The sequence below is a fragment of the Chrysochloris asiatica genome, unplaced genomic scaffold (assembly GCF_000296735.1).
Source record: "Chrysochloris asiatica unplaced genomic scaffold, ChrAsi1.0 scaffold00010, whole genome shotgun sequence".
NCBI lineage: Eukaryota > Metazoa > Chordata > Mammalia > Afrosoricida > Chrysochloridae > Chrysochloris > Chrysochloris asiatica.
This window is the reverse complement of record NW_006408528.1, coordinates 34,604,992-34,621,800: the sequence shown is the minus strand read 5'-3', so window position 1 is coordinate 34,621,800 and position 16,809 is coordinate 34,604,992. Positions and strand designations below refer to the sequence as shown.

The 16,809-nt window shown below is 38.9% G+C and overlaps 1 protein-coding gene across 1 annotated transcript in view; it reads left to right on the top strand.

The window, feature by feature from the left end:
• Window positions 1-16,809, top strand: part of FBXL13 (F-box and leucine-rich repeat protein 13) — a 298,456-nt gene that overhangs the window by 165,883 nt on the left and 115,764 nt on the right. The window contains exon 12 of the mRNA XM_006834402.1: window positions 721-821. Coding sequence (XP_006834465.1) covers window positions 721-821 — 101 coding nt within the window. The remainder of the gene's footprint in view (window positions 1-720; window positions 822-16,809) is intronic.

Here is a 16,809-nt window from a genome sequence, read left to right as displayed (position 1 = left end):
TAGTTTACAAGCTTTCAAGAGGGAGCCTGGTTCCAGATGGGGCGGGGGAAGGTAGAATCACCACTGAATGAGTTCCAATCCATTGGGACTGGGCTGGCAAAAGGAAATGGGGATAAGACTCTTGTGGTACAATAGTGAATAATTGCTATCAGGTCTGACTGTGAGGCTAGGAAATATAGAGCAAGATGTTTTTTGTCAAAAGGAGGAGAGTGATTGATTTTGCAGCCCAGGAGCGGAGGTCCCTGGGACCATCAAGTGAGAAGAATGGAGAGTGGGATCCTACCCAGAGAGACAGTGACGCCAGGGATGGAGACAGAGAAGATGACATGGACAGATGGAGTGGCTGGAGACACTGGACTCAGGGAGGGAGAAGGGCTGTGTGCTGGCGGTGGGGGTGGGGTCGGAGGACCTGTGTGGTGTGTGATGATGTATGGAGGGGACTGTAATCATCGCAATGAAACGAAATATGATAGGGTGACTGTAAAGCTGATGTTCTCCCATGTGAACCTCACAATAAAAACTTAAAAAAAAAAAAGGGAAAGTGAGGAAGGAACGAAGCTTCAAGCAAAACCACTGACTTTTATTTAATTTGATTGACAATGAATATTAAAGAAATATATGCAATTCTTTCATATATTTGGGGGTGGATGGAAGAGCGATGATGGGAAAATAGTAAGTCCATTGGAGTTTGATGATCCTCTTCCCTTTACTTTTACGCAGGACGACTCCATGAAGCACATCTCAGAGGGCTGCCCTGGGGTGCTGTATCTCAATCTATCTAATACAGCTATCACCAACAGGACTATGCGGCTCCTGCCAAGGTAACGCTGCTGTTATCTGAGTTACACTGAAAATAATTATGTGCCTATAGGCTCTGGCTTCCTCTTAAAAAGAAGATCGGCAATCAGTGAGATGAAATTAAGTATGAATTACTGAATTAAAACTGATGATTCACTCTGTAAATCTTCACCCAATTCACAATTTAAAAAGGTTTTTTTTTTTTTAAGTTAAGAAAACAGTAAAAGATTGAGAAGCTTTTTCTGAAATATGAATTTTTAATTTTAGATCCTTTTAAAATGACAGCAAAGCATTTAGAAGAAATTAAGGAGAAAATTCTGGGTGATTATTTGCCTTATCTCCTGATTCCAACCATTTTCTACAAATGTGCAAACCTGAACAAGTAGCAATGCACTACAAGGTCGGTGGTTCAAGTTCACCAGCCATTCCTCGGAACTGACTCGACAGCACTTAACAACATTTTCAGTTTATCCTTTTAATTCACTTCCACATTTCATTTAGTCAGGTCTGTCAAACTTTTCCCCTGAAATTTCCTCTGACACTTTTAAACCTAGAAAGCTCCTTTCCTTCTAGTCATTTGATAAATGTTTACTTGCAGCTTTTCAAAAACATTTTTTATGGTTTGTGGTCAAGATATGTGGACTGAATAACTAACCGATTATTCCAGCTTCATTTATTGAGTAAGCCTCCTTTTACTAAGGAATGTGTGATGCCTCCTTATATATCTAAATTTCTTGTGTTGTTGCTGTTGTTAAGTGCCTGTGAGTTGGTTCTGACTCATAGTGACCTTGTACAGGGTTTCGAGGCGTGACTGCTGAGTTGGAACTACTGACCTTGTGAATCAAACCGACCTTGTTTTCCAGTGCTTTACGCTACAGCGCCACACCAGGCATTAACTATTAAAACTCATCACTCCCTAACATTTTCTGTTTGTTACTATTATCTGTACTCTTGAGGTTATTTATTGTACCTGCATGGTGAAAACACTAGTTAAAGGGGAGCTACTCCCCAACTCTCTGCTCAGTGACTTCTCTTTGGCAGTTTGAAATCAGTCAATACGGGGATATTCTGTATAATGAAATTGGCAACTGCCGCAAATCACGGCACAATTTGTTCATTGTTTTTCATTGAGAATGTGATGAAACTACCAGCTGTTCCGTGGGAGAAAGATGAGGCTTTCTGTTCCCATAAAGATTTACAGCCTCAGAAACCCTGTACAGGGTTGAGGAGTCAGAACCGACTCATAATGCTAACAGAGCTCCTTACAAGCACTTAACAACATCGTCAACATTACAGGGACTGAATAAGCATGGTTAAAGGATATATCCCTGATGCACACCTTTCCTGATCTTAAACCACATAGTATTCCTTCTTTTCAAATGACTGCATTTTTAAGATGTTGTTAAGAGTTGTTGAATTGGTTCTGACAAATAGAGACCCTATATAGGATTTCTGAGGCTGTAAATCTTTGTGGGAGCAGAAAGCCTCATCTTTCTCCCAAAGAGTGGCTGGAGGTCTCTAACTGCTGACCTTGTGGTTTGTAGTCCAGTGCTTACCCTCTAGAGCAGGGGTGGGGCCATAGAAGGTCCGTGAAATCACTTGGTCTGGCCCTGCCAAGGTAACCTCAGTTCCAGCCATCACATTGTTGTTGCTATGTGTCGTGGAATCGATTCTGAGTCATAGCGACCCTGTACAGGGTTTCCAAGGCTGTAAATCTTTACGGGAGCAGAAAGCCTCATCTTTTTCCCGTACAACAGCTGGTAGTTTCGAACTGCTGACCTTGCAGTTCGCAGCCCGATTCGTAACCACTACGCTACCAGAGCTCCTTAGCCATCATATTAGGGATGAGTTAATTAAATGTTTGACAAAATATAGTGGCTAAATTTTAAGTTGATAATTTTGAATGGCCCACAAATGATGTTGTAAAATTTGGCAGAAAACAGTTTCCCCACCCCTACTCTAGAGCCACCGTGTTCCCATCAAAATTATATATCTTAAAAATATGTGTCAGTTTAAATCTTTGGTTTTGTTTGTTATTAAATTGCATGTTTGGTCTTTAGAATTAATTTCTCTGGTAGAAAGCAGATACTGACTAGAGGCAGGAAATAGAGTTCTAGCCTCGACTTGACCATGGGCAGAGCATTTCAGGTTCCTCATTTGTAAATATGAAGGCAGGACTAGATTTTGTATAAATTTATTTTAATCTATCATATTTGGTATTTCTAATATTCTACCACCCGTTAACACTCATCACCTGTGACCAAGCCTCATGAAAGAATTGTCATCCAGTCTGGAAGCTCTCAGAAAAGTCCAGGGGAGTCACTTACTGTCATATACTTTTATAGTTTTTGTTGTGGTTAATGCCATCGAGTTAGTTCTGACTCATATTAACCTAGGAGCTGCTGGTGGGTTTGAACTGCTGATCTTTCAGTTATAAGTCTAGTGCTTATCATACAGTACCATACCAGTAAAAATAGTAAGATGTAAAAATTAATGGTAAATTTAAAAAATACACACATATGCATACATGTTTTAGAGAAACAGTTGTTAAACATTTGTTGCTGTTAAGTACCATCTAGTAGGTTTCAACTCATAGTGATCCTGTAAAGGGTCTCTGAGGAGTGGCTGGTGAGTGAACCATCAATCTTGTTCAGTGTTTATTCTATAATGCCATACTGGTACTCAAATAATTAAACATAAAAATAAATGCAAAACTGTATTTTTTCAAAATGTAGTCATCCTTTCAGAAGCTCTGTATCTCTCAGTAAAATTTTGTTTCATTCCTACAAATAATTTTTTTATAAACATTATTTCCTAGGTGTTTTTTGGTTTTTAGTTGTCATTGTGAAGAGTTTCCTTTCTGCTTATATTTTTTCATTATATTTTCAGGTGATCAATTTTAAGTCTTGGGTAGGAGGTATAGGTATCTTTTTAAATGGAATCATTTAATTGATTTATTTCATTTTAAAATTAAAATAAATCAGTTAGGGCCCTGAAGTTAGTTCTAAGTAAGAATTTGGGAAAATCTTGTAAGATTTGAAAGCATTGTTCTCATTTCCTAAGCAAATTATTATGTTTGATATCCTCTTTGACCCAGTACTAACTTAGATGGGAGGTTTTGATTCCAAATGGTTGACGTTTCTTTGACTGAGCTTCTGTTTTTAATTTCTAATGCATTGTGGTCAAGAAATGTGGGCTGAATTATTCCTATTTTTTGATTTATTGAGACTTCTTTGTGCACTAGTATATAATTAGTTTTAGTAAATGGTCCATAAATGCTTAAAATAAAGAGAATGTCTTGTAGAGAAAAAAAATTCTATGTGTATATGTGTGCATACATGCATAAATTCTTGCTTTTATAGTATGATAGAAGTATATTCGTTTTTTACTATTATTATTTTATACATAAAGATCCATAAGTATTATGCTTCATTCTAGGTTATAGCATTTATTCATCTAAAATTATATCCTTTATTCTGGTTAATATCACTTTGCCTTGAGTTTGATTTTGTCTGCTATTAATACTACCACTTTTCTTTTGCTTTTATTTTCATGAAATAACTTTATATACCTTTTTATTTTTAACCTTTGCATAATTGTGTTTTAGATTTGTCTTTTAAATATTGCATGTAACCAAATTCATTGTTTAAAAAAAAAACATTTTCACTCTCTTTGCCTTTTAAGAAGGAAAATTTAAAGAATAATATTTCTTGTAAAAATTGAATATATGATCTTATTTTTATCAACTTGCCTTGTGATTTAAATTTTTAAAAAAATTATAGGCTCAGTAAAAGGTTACACAGCAAATAAGGTTTCCATTTTACAATTTCTATACAATTTGTTCAGTAACACTGGTTACATTTCATACAGCGTGTCAACTTTCTCATTATTTCCTTTCTCATTGTCCCGTTTCTAGCAATCTAGTTTCCATGCTCCATTGGTTTTTCCTCAGTGCATTAGAGTAAGTGCTGATAGTTTGGTTTCATATAGATGACTTTTAAAGGAGCATAGACTGCAAAGCCATTTGAATTGCTAGGTTGGCGGTTCAAGCTCACCAGCTGCTCCTTGGGAACCCTCTACAGGGTCACTATGGGTCAGAATCAACTCGATGGCACTTCACAACAACAACAGTACTCATAGGCGATACTGTTTATTTTACAGGCCAATTTGTTATTTACTTAAAAGATGACCTCATGGTATAGTTTTGGCTCAAGATTCAAAGAGTATCTCAGGCAGTCCTCCGATCTTAACTGGGACATCAGCTATGGACTTTTAAAGAAGTTTTTATTGTGAATTATATGTTGGTTAAATGGGAGAACACCAGCTTTACATTCATCCTACCGTATTTCGTTTCACTGCTATGATTACAATCCCCTCCATGCATCATCAAACAACCAAAAGGTATACACTGCAAGCCTGACCCCCGGCCGTCAGCACACAGCTCCTCTCCCTCCATGCGTCTAGAGTTCCCAGTTGCTCCATCTCTTCACATCATCGTCTCTGTCTCCATCTCTGGCATCACTGCTTCTCTGGATAGGGTCCCGTACTCCGCTTCTCACTTGATGGTCCCAGGGACCTCCACTCCTGGACTACAAGATCAACCACTCCCCTCCTTTTGTTATAAAACATCTACGTTTACATTTCCAACCCTCTCAGTTAGTCCTGATAGCAATTGTTCATTGTTGTACCAAGCTATGGACTTCTTAAGAAGTTGAGTCCCAGTTTCACATTTTGCTCCCATTCTATCAGGATCTATACATCGTGTTTCTAATCAGGCAGTGGTAACCTGGCAACAACTAGTTCTTCTGATCTCAGCATAGATGAGGATGTGGTTTGTGCAGAACATTAGGCCTGTGGACTAGTTTCTTGTTTGGTTTCTTGGTTGTTACTCCAGACATGCAGAGACCAATAATTATATCTTAGATGGCTGCTTTCCCACACATCTGTCAGTTTATCCTACTGTGGTTGCTTGTGTGTTTCTATGACGCTAGAAGCTATGCCACTGGTGTTTCAAATACCAGCATACAATAGACTGCTATCATACTATGACAGCAAGAAATGGTGGACGGGGTTCAATGGAGCTTGCAGACTGGAAAGAAGGAATAGGCAGTCCACTTCTGAGAGATTAGCCATTGAAAGCACTATGAATAACAGATGTCTCTGATAAAATGCCAGAAGATGAGACCCTCAAGTAAGAACGCATCAAAAAATGACTGACAAAGAACTACCTCCTTGAAGTAGAGTCGACCTTAATAAAATAGATGGAGAAAAGCTTTAAGACCTTCATTTATTGATGTGGTATGTCTCAAAATGAGAAGAAACTGCTGCAAACAGCCACTAGTGATCAGAACATGGAATGTATGAAGTATGAATCTAGGAAAAATTGGAAGTGGTCAACAATGAAATGGAATGCACAAGGACTGATATTCTAGGCATTAGTGAACAAAAATGGACTGGTTGGTATTGGTCATTTTGAATTAGATAATCATATGGTTTACTATACTGGAAAAGACAAATTCAAGAGAAATAGTGTTGCATTCATTGTAATAAAGAACATTTCAAGATCTATCTTGAAGTGCAATGTTATTGGTGATATAAAATACCTATATAACAATAAGAAAGACCAGTTAACAGGACTACTACTTAAACTTATGCACCAACCACGAAAGCCAATAATGAAGAAACTGAAGAATCCGACCAAATTCTTCAGTCTGAAATTGATCAAACATACAGTCAAGATGTATAATAATCACTGGTGATGGGAATGTGAAAGTTGAAAACAAAGCAAAGGTATTATTGGTAGTTGGAAAGTACAAACTTAGTGAAAGAAATAACACTGGAGATCACATGATAGAATCACATCCGTAATTTATTCAATATAAAAGGTGACTATACACATGGACCTCACAGATGGAATACACAGGAACCAAATTTATTATATCTGTGGGAAGAGACAGTGGAAATCCTCAGTCATAAGTCAAAACAAGGCCAGGGGCCAACTGTGGAATCAGTTGTTCAGGCTGAAGCTGAAGAAAATCAAAGTAAGTACACAAGACTCAAAATAGGATATTGAACATATCCCACCTGAATTTACAGACCATTTCAAGAACAGATTGGATGCATTAGACACTAATGACTGAAAACCAGAATGGTGGTGGTGGGTATGTGCCGTGGAGTCGGAACCGACTCATAGCAACCCTGTACAGTGTTTCCAAGCCTGTAAATCTTTACGGGAGCCTCATCTTTCTCCCACAGAACAGCTGGTAGTTTTGAACTGCTGAACTTAAGGTTTGGGACCCTATTCATAACCACTACGCTACCAGAACATAGTTGTGGAATAATATTAAGAACATCATACAGGAACAAAGCAAAGGTCATTAAAAAGATAAGAAAGGAAGAAAAGACCAAACAGGATGTCAGAAGAGACTCTGAACCTTGCTTGTGAATGTAGAAAAGCTAAAGTGAATTGAAGAAATAAGGAAGTTAAAAAGCTGAACAGGAAATTTTAAAGGGCAGCTTGAGAAGATAAAGTAAAATATTAAATGAAGTATGCAAAGCCCTGAAGTTAGAAAACCCAAAGAGAAGACTACACTTAGTATTTCTCAAACTGAAATAACTGAAGAAAAAAATCAATTCTCAACTTGTACTACTGAAGGATTTTATAGACAGAATATTGAATGATGCAGAAAGCAACAAAAGAAAATGAAAGAGCTACATGGAATCACTGTATCAAAAAGAAATGGTACCATTTTAAGAGGTAGCATATGATAAAGAGCCAATGGTACTGAAGGAAGAAGTCCAAGCTGCATCGAATGCACTGGTGAAAAACAAGTCTCCCAGAGTTGACGGGTTACAAATTGAATTCTTTCAACAAACTGATGCAGTACTAGAGGTGCTCACTCATCTATGACAAGAAATTTGGAAGACAAGCTACCTGGCCAACCAACTGGAAGAGACCCATATTTGTGCCCATTCCAAAGAGAGGTGACCCAATGGAATGCAGAAATCATCAAACAATATTACTAAAATCACATTCTAGTAAAATTCTGCTGAAGATAGTTTAAAAATGAGTGCAACAGTACATTGGCAGGGAACTACCAGAAATTCAAGCCAGATTTAGAAGAGAACATGGAACAAGAGATATCATTGCTGACATCAGATCTTGACTAAAAAAAGAAAATACCATAAACGTGTTTACTTGTGCTTTGATGACTGTGCAAAGGCTTTTGACTGTATGGATCATGGTAAGCTATGGATAACATTGCAAAGAATGGGCATTCCAGAACATTTTAATTGTGCCCATGAGGAACTTATACATAGGCCAAGAGACAGTAATTCAAATAGAATATGGGGATACTGAATGGTTTAAAATCAGGAAAGGCATGTACCAGGGTTGCATTCTTTCACCATACTTACTCAATTTGTATGCTGAGGTAATAATCTGAGAAACTGAATTATATGAAGAAGAACATGGCATCAGGCCTGGAGGAAAAGTCATTAATAATGTCCAATATGCAGGTGATACAACATTGCTTTCTGGAAATGAAGAGAAGTTAGCATACGTACTGATGAAGATCAAAAGCTACAGCCTTCAGGATGAATTGCACTTCAATACAAAGAAACCAAAAATCCTCAAAGCTGTAGTAATACATTACATCATGATAAATGAAGAAAAGATTGAAGTTGTCAAATACTTCCTTTTGCTTGGATCCACAATCGACACTCGTGGAAGCAGCAGACAAGATATCAAATGATGTATTGCACTAGGCAAATTTGCTGCACAAGACCTCTTTAAATTGTTGAAGAGCAAAGGTATCAGTTTAGGGACTAAGGTGCACCTGATCCAAGTCATAGTTGTTTCAATAGCCTCATAATGCATGTCAAAGTAGCATCACCATTCTTGGAACAGGCACAAATACGATCTCTTCTAATCAGTTGGCCAGGTAGCTGTCTTCCAAATTTCTTGGTATAGACTAGTGAGTGTTTACAGCTTCAATTTGTTGAAATATTTCAATTCGTATTCTTTCAATTCCTGGAACCTTGTTTTTCACTAATGCCTTCAGTGCAACTTGGACTTCTTTCTTCAATACCATTGGTGAGTATAGGCTGTAGAATCGATGCATTTGAGTTATGATGTTGGAGAAGAATATTTAAAGTACCATGAACTGCCAGAAGAGCAAACAAATACGTCTTGAAAGAAGTACAGCCAAAATGCTCTTTAGAGCCAAGATGGAAAGACTTCATCTCTCCTACTTTGGATATTTTATCAGGAGGACCAATCAATCCCTGGAGAAGGACATCATGTTTGGTAAAGTGGAAGCTCAGAGAAAAAGAGGAAGACCCCCAAGAATATGGATTGGCACAGTGGCAGCAGCAATGGCCTCAAGTGTAACAGCTGTGAGGATGGCCCTGGACATGGCAGGGTTTCATTTTGTGCGTAGGGCTGCTATGAGTCAGAACCAACTTGATGGCACCTAAAAATAACAGCAATGTGGGCAAAATATTGAACAAGAAAGGAGGTTTCGGAAGAGTCACTGTACCAAAAAGAATTGGTTTACCTTCAATCATTTTAGGAAGTTGCCTATGATTAATAACTAACTAATGGTGATAAAGGAAGACGTCTAAGTTGCACTGATGGCATTAGTAGAAAACAAGGCTTCAGGAATTGACAGAATACAAATTGGAATGTTTCAACAAACTGTAGCTGTAAACACTAGTTTATGCTAAGAAATTTGGACGACGGCTACCTGGCCAGCCGATTGGAAGAGATTCATATTTGTACCTGTTCCAAAGAAAGGTTACTCTACAGAAGGTGAAAATTAATCAACAATATCATTGCAAACAAATACTACAAGTCAAATTTTGCTGAAGATAATTAAAAAATGGCTGCAGCATCCTCATTGTTGTTGTTGTTGTTAAGTGCCGTCGAGTCGGATCCGACCCATAGCGACCCTGTACAGGGTTTCCGAGGCTGTAAATCTTTACGGGAGCAGAACGCCTCATCTTTCTCCCGCGGAGCAGCTGGTAGTTTCGAACTGCTGACCTTAAGGTTCACAGCCCGATTCGTAACCACTACGCTACCAGAGCTCCTCATAGTGGTTGTTAAATTTGAGTCCACTGGCCAATCCATCTCATCTTCCTCTTTTTCACTGACCCTCCCCTTTCCTTAGCATGATGTCCTACTCCAGGGACTGGCCCCTTCTGATAGTATGTCCAAAGAATGAAAGACGGAAGTTTTGCTTCTGGCTTCTAAAGAGCATTTTGGCTGTACTTCTTCCAACCCAAATTTGCTTTTCTAGTAGTCCATGGTACTTTTAATATTCTTCTCAAACACCATAATTCAAATGCATCAATTCTTCTATATTCTTCCTTATTCACTGTCCAACTTTCACATGAATAAGAAGCTACAGAAAACACCATGGCTGGGGTCAGGCTTATCTTAGTACCCAAACTGACATCTTTGCCAATATAGAACAAGTTTCAGAGTCTCTTCTGATATACATTTTGGTCTTTTCTTTCTTGTTTTGTTAATGACGTTTTGCTTCATTCCTATATAATGTTCTTGATGTCATCCCACAACTCTTCTGGTCTTTGGTAATTGGTGTTTAATACATCAAATCAATTCTTGAGATGATCTCTAAATTCAGGTGGATTATTTTCCACAGTCTGCCCCTGGTCTGGTTTTGGCTGATGATATGGAGCTTTTCCTTTGTCTCTTTCCACAGATGTAGTCAGTTTGATTTCTGTGTGTTCTATCTGGTGAGGTCCATGTGTACAGTCAGCTTTTATGTTGTTTAAAAAAGGTATTTACAATTAAGAAGTCATTGGTCTTGCAAAATCCTACCATGCAACCTCTAGCGTCATTTTTGTCACCAAGGCAATATTTTCCAACTACTGACCCTTCCTCTTTGTTTCCTACCTTTGCATTCCAGTCACCAGTAATTATCAATACATCTTGATTGCATGTTTGATCAATTCAGACGGAAGAAGCTGGTAGAAGTCTTCAATTTCATCATCACTGGCTTTAGTGGTTGGTGTATAAATTTGAATAATAGTGGTATTAACTGGTCTTCCTTTTAGGTGTATGGATATTATCCTATCACCGACAGCATTATTTATTTACTTTTTATATAAGCATGGTGATTCATCATTCAACAGTATTTGCTGCCATCCCCTCTGGGTTTTTTTTTTGTTTGTTTGTTTGTTTGTTTGTTTGTTTGTTGGGGGTGGTATGTACAGAGAAACACCCAGGAATAATTTACACCACCAAAGGGTACATTCTGCAAGCCTGCCTCCTGGCCGTCAGCACTCAGTCCCTCTCTTTCCATGAATCTAGAGTCCTCAGCTGCTCCCTCTCTCCATGTTCCCATCTCTGCCTCCATCTCTGGTGTCGCTGCTTCTCTGGATAGGGTCCCGCATTCCGCTTGTGTTCTTCTCCCTTGATGGTCCTAGAGTTTCTGTTTCTGGACTGTAAAATTACTCCCCTATTTTGACAGCATTATATTTTAAGATAGATCTTGAAATGTTCTTTTTGTTCATGAATGTGATACCATTCATCTTCAACTTGTCATTCTTGACATCGTAAACCATATGACTGTCAGATCCAAAACGGCCAATACCAGTCCATTTCAGCTCTAATGCTTAGGATATCTATGTTTATGACTTCCATTTCATTTCTGACAGCTTTCGATTTTCCTAGATTCATATTTTGTACATTTCATGTTCTGATCAATTATGAATGGATGTTTACAGCTGTTTCTCCTCTTTTTGAGTTGTGTTACATCAGCAAATGAAAGTCCTGGAAGTTTACTCCATCCATTTATGACATCGCAGTCAACTCTACTTTGAGAAGGCAGCTCTTCCCCAGTTGTATTTTGAGTGTCTACCAATCTGAGGGGCTCATCTTCTGGCAGTATGTCTGACAATATTCCTGTGCTATTCATCATGTTTCAGTATTCAATATTCTGGTGCTGGCATTATTTTGGCAGTATTCCACTGCTATCCATAAGGTTTTTAGTGGCTAAACATTCAGAAGTAGTCTGCTTTTTCTTCTTCCTAGTCTGTCTTCATCTGGAAACTTAGCTGAAACCTGTCCACCATGGGTAACCCTGCTGGTATTTTAAATACTGGTGGCATAAATTTCCAGCATCACAGCAACATGCAAGTCACCACAGTTGGACAAATTGACAGGCAAGTGGCAAGTATATATATATATATGCAGAGTCCTGGTATGGCGCTGTGGGTTAATGTGCCAAATTGCAAAGCTGTTTGAACTACAAGGTCGGTGGTTCAAGCTCACCAGCTGCTCCTTGGAAACCCTATACAGGGTCGCTATGGGTCAGAAGTGACTCTACAGCACTCAACAACAACAACATATATATATGTTGTTGTTGTTATGAGCCATGGAGTCGATTCCGACTCATAGCGACGCTGTACAGGTTTTCCGAGGCTACAAATCTTTACAGGAGCAGAAAGCCTCATCTTTCTCCCGTGGAGCAGCTGGTAGTTTCAAACTGCTGACCTTGCAGTTCACAGCCTGATTCACAACCACTACGCTATCAGAGTTCCATATAAGATATATAATATATTATATATATGGTTGCCCAATCAGTTCTGTTGCATAGTAACCCTGTATAGGGTTTCTGAGGCTTTAAATCGTTGCAGGAACAAAAAGCCTCATCTTTCTCCTGTGTAGTGGCTGGTAGGCTTGAACCACAGACCTTGTGGTTTGCAGTCCAGTGTTTATCATGTGGATCCACCGTGTTCCCCATATATATGTGAGAGTGCATATAGAGAGAATATATTATGAAATCCATATGTAAGACTCTCAAGTAGATGAGTTGGGAATCATTTATATTACATGTAAGGTGATGCTGTAAGATAAGCACTGGACTGCTAACCATAGCATTGTACTTCAAACTCACCTGCAGCTCATCAGGAGAATCATGAGGTTTGTTGCTGCTATAAAGTTTTACAACCTGGGAAATCCTATGCAGGATCACTATGAATCAACTCCGTGGCAGTAAGTTTGGTCACATTTATACACTTATATAAGTCATGATTTTTACAATCTTGCTTTGAAATAACCCATTCTCCTAGGACATTTACTAAAATCCTACAGCTACCCTATAACTTTTATTTTATTTTTTTTTAGTTAACCTACTTGGGTTCTGACTCATGGCGACCCTGTAGAAGGTTTCCAAGGCTGTAAATCTTTGCAGGTGCAGAAAGCCTCATCTTTCTCCCACGGAGCGGCTGTTGGGTTCAAACTGCTGACCTTGAGGTTCGCAGGCCAGTGCTCATCCTAGAGAGCCACTGTACTCATTTAATTTTTCTAAGGATACGTAGTTCATGAATCTGTGCCTTTGTTATTGTTTTTATGTGCCGTGGAGTCGGTTCCGACTCATAGAGACCCTGTACAAGGTTTCCGAGACTGTACATCTTTATGGGAGCAGAATGCCTCATCTTTCTCCGGTGGAACAGCTGGTAGTTTCGAACTGCAGACGGTGAGATTAGCAGACAGATCCGTAACCACTACGCTACCAGAGCTCCTTAACTGTGACTCTAGTGGACAATAAAAAAGTAGGACTGAAAATAAGAAATAACTTTTGATTTTAACTTCTAGTTCTTGCCACTGAAAGAACACTCCGAATACAAGGTACTAGATACTGTTCTTTTTTTGTAATATTAAAGAAAAATGCACACTGATTTTCTAATCTATGATAATAATCTGATCACAATGAAACACTTTTTTTGCTTAGTTTTCCATTGTTGTAAATATGCTCGGATCTGCAAAAGTATGTTTTAAACTATAAACAACCCCAACAGATGTTGGTTGTTGCTGCTATCATCTCTCTTCATTGCCTCTAATATTTTCTTTTCAAAGAGATCATGTGCCAGAGGAAACTGTAATTTGTTTGCCCTTCTTGGCAATGTTGTTTTACCAGTTTTTTATCTGAATACTTTTCCTTACCTCCCAAGAACTTGCTCAGTTTTCTAAAGTTGAAAATGAGGGCTGCCCATAGCATGTCCATTCCAGGAAATTTCTTGCTGGAAATATTTCCTGAACGAAGCTCTTTCTATTTATTCCTGGTACCTCAAGCTAGGTGGCACTCGCCGCACCTCATTTTGGCACACATCCTGACAGCTTCACCCCGACCTTTCTCTGCTTCAGTCTCTGCTGCATCTGCAAGAAGAATCTTCTCATCATGCCATTCCCTTACTGTCCCTGAACATTATCTGTTCAATCTTATCTGCCCAGGGTCCCCAAAAGGAGCCCTTAACTCTGGTCGAGTCGTCTGATGGCTACGTGCTGCTTTCTCTTCAGCTGGAAGGCCCTCATCCTCTCCTGGCTAAGCCACAGCATTTATCCGTCAAGTTACACATCTCCCTGTAGTGCGCAGTGATTTCTGCTTTCCCTGAATGCTTAGAGCAACAGTCATTCACCTATTCCTCACGACTAACCAATGTGTGTGAGTGAAGTTATTGTGACTGTTGCTCTCTGATAGAGCCTTATATGCGTAAAGAGAAGCTTTCGTAGTGCAATGGTTAAGCACTTGGCTACTATCTGAAAGGTTGGCAGTTTGAACCTTCATAGTGACTGTATAGAAGAAAGACCTGCTTCCATAAAGGTTGTTGTTGTTAAGTGTCACTGAGTTGGTTCCAAATAATGACTCTGTATAGGATTCCACAGGAGCTGGTAGCGTAGTGGTTACGAATCGGGCTGCGAACCTTAAGGTCAGCGGTTCGAAACTACCAGCCGCACCGCGGGAGAAAGATGAAGCGTTCTACTCCCGTAAAGATGTACACCCTCGGAAACCCTGTACAGGGTCGCTATGGGTCGGAACCGACTCGACGGCACTTAACAACAACAATAGGGTTTCCAAGGAGCGGCTAGTGAGTTTGAACCATAAAGATTACAGCCTACAGAATACTATAGGGAAGTTCTGTTTTGTCCTATGGAGTCACTATGAGTCAACTGTATTTGACAGCACCTAAAAACAACAAGGGAATGGTGTCTAATTATATTTCATGTGGATGAATTCACCCTTCAGTTAGCTTGGAAACATCTTAGCGGCTGGGACGATCCTGTTATGGAGTCTTACCAGTGCCTGTCAGAATTAGAGAATAAGCTATTGCCTTGCTTAGCCACTTCAAGGTCTACCCTGAAGCTATGAATCCAAATCACTGCATTTAGATATTATGCAGAAATTCTGTTACTAGGAACTGTAACCAGAAAGCCCAACACTTAACTCAAAGGAACCAACATGCACATTTCTTCTTTTACACACCAGACCTTATTATCTTGGTGATTTTTCAGAGAAATTTTCCATTAAACATGTAATTTTACATTCCTTCCAGTAAAAATTCCCTCAGGTGTTGGGGTGATAACACAGAAGGTTTCAATTATTCAATGAGAAAAACTAAAAGGATAAAAATGAATGCTTATGGTTTCTATAAGAACTGTAAGTTCCTAAAGATGATAGTAGCAGCAGAAAAATAAACAAATCACCAAGAGAAAACTCTCCTCCTTCCACAAGAAATGCTTGGTTATAAAACAATTAGGAATGATAGACACAGACTGTAAACGTTCCTCCCTAAAATAGAAATAGGATTACCAAAAGGATCCTGGCTTGGGAAAATGAGGAACCAGATCTCACTCATGTAGTGGACACATTTCTTTGCCAAAATTCAGAATAAAAAGTAACAGTATTGCTTAGTATTTGCCAAGTACATGTTCACTGTCAACTGATACTTTTCCTGTACCCAGCAGTTTTGCTTCTAGAACTGTAAATGCCTAGAAAGACTTCCAGGACCACTCAAGATCAGTGGCCCATGAGGTTCCACTTTGAAAAGTCACCCTGGACTTTCAACTAAGGATCAATGAAGAACAACTTCTTCTACCTAAACTGAAGGAACTTAACCTGGGACCAGTGGATCCCCCCAAGAGGAACACAGATGGAATTTGTGGGTTCCTGAATTTTGATGGGGAAAAACAATCATCTCTCTTTTTACTAAACTCTAACTAACATCTCTCCTACTTTGGATATGTTATCAGGAAGGACCAGACCCTGGAGAAGGACATCATGCTTGGAAATGTTGAGGGTCAGCAAAAAAGAGGAAGACCCCTATTGAGATGGATTGGCACGGTGCCAGCAGCAATGGCCCAATTGTGAGGATGGCACAAGATTGGCCAGTGTTTTTTGTTTGTTGTGTATAGGGTCGCTATGAGTCAGAATCAACTCGATGGCACCTAAAACAACAGCGACTAAAGTGTAGGTAAAAACTAGGGTAGTATTAATAGGAGCTGGAACTTTTCCAAAACCAAAAGTTTGAACCCACCAGTCACTCTAAGAGAAAATGATGTAGCTATCTGTTTCATAAAGATTACAACCTAGGAAACCTTATGAAGCAGCTGTATCTTCTCTGTCGTGTAGGGCCACTATGATTCTGGATCTACTCGACAACATGGATACGAGATTTTTTTCACACAAATATTTAACAATCATTTTCTTACCACATTATAATTGTTACAAATATTTTGAAGAATCATTTACACTCATCATTACTTCAAAAATCACAGTCGTTATTGGACCTGTATCTAAATTTTGTTGGAGCTCTGGTAGCATAGTGGTTACGAATTGGGCTGTGAACCGCAAGGTCAGCAGTTCGAAACTACCAGCTGCTCTGTGGGAGAAAGATGAGTCTTTCTGCTCCCATAAAGATTTACAGCCTTGGAAACCCTGTTCAGGGTCACTATGGGTCGGAACTGACTCGACAGCACTTAACAACAACAACAATGTTAATAAAGAAGCACACATATTATATTATTCCACATATTTAGTTTTTTAAAAATATATTTTGATGCTTATATATTCCAAAAGGATTGGCTACCTTTGTAATCCTATATACTTTATTTTATACTTTTAAAAATTATTCACCAGATCCACACAAAAGTAACTAAGAGCTCCTAGTTCAAATATCAACTTTTGGTATTTGTTAACTGATCAC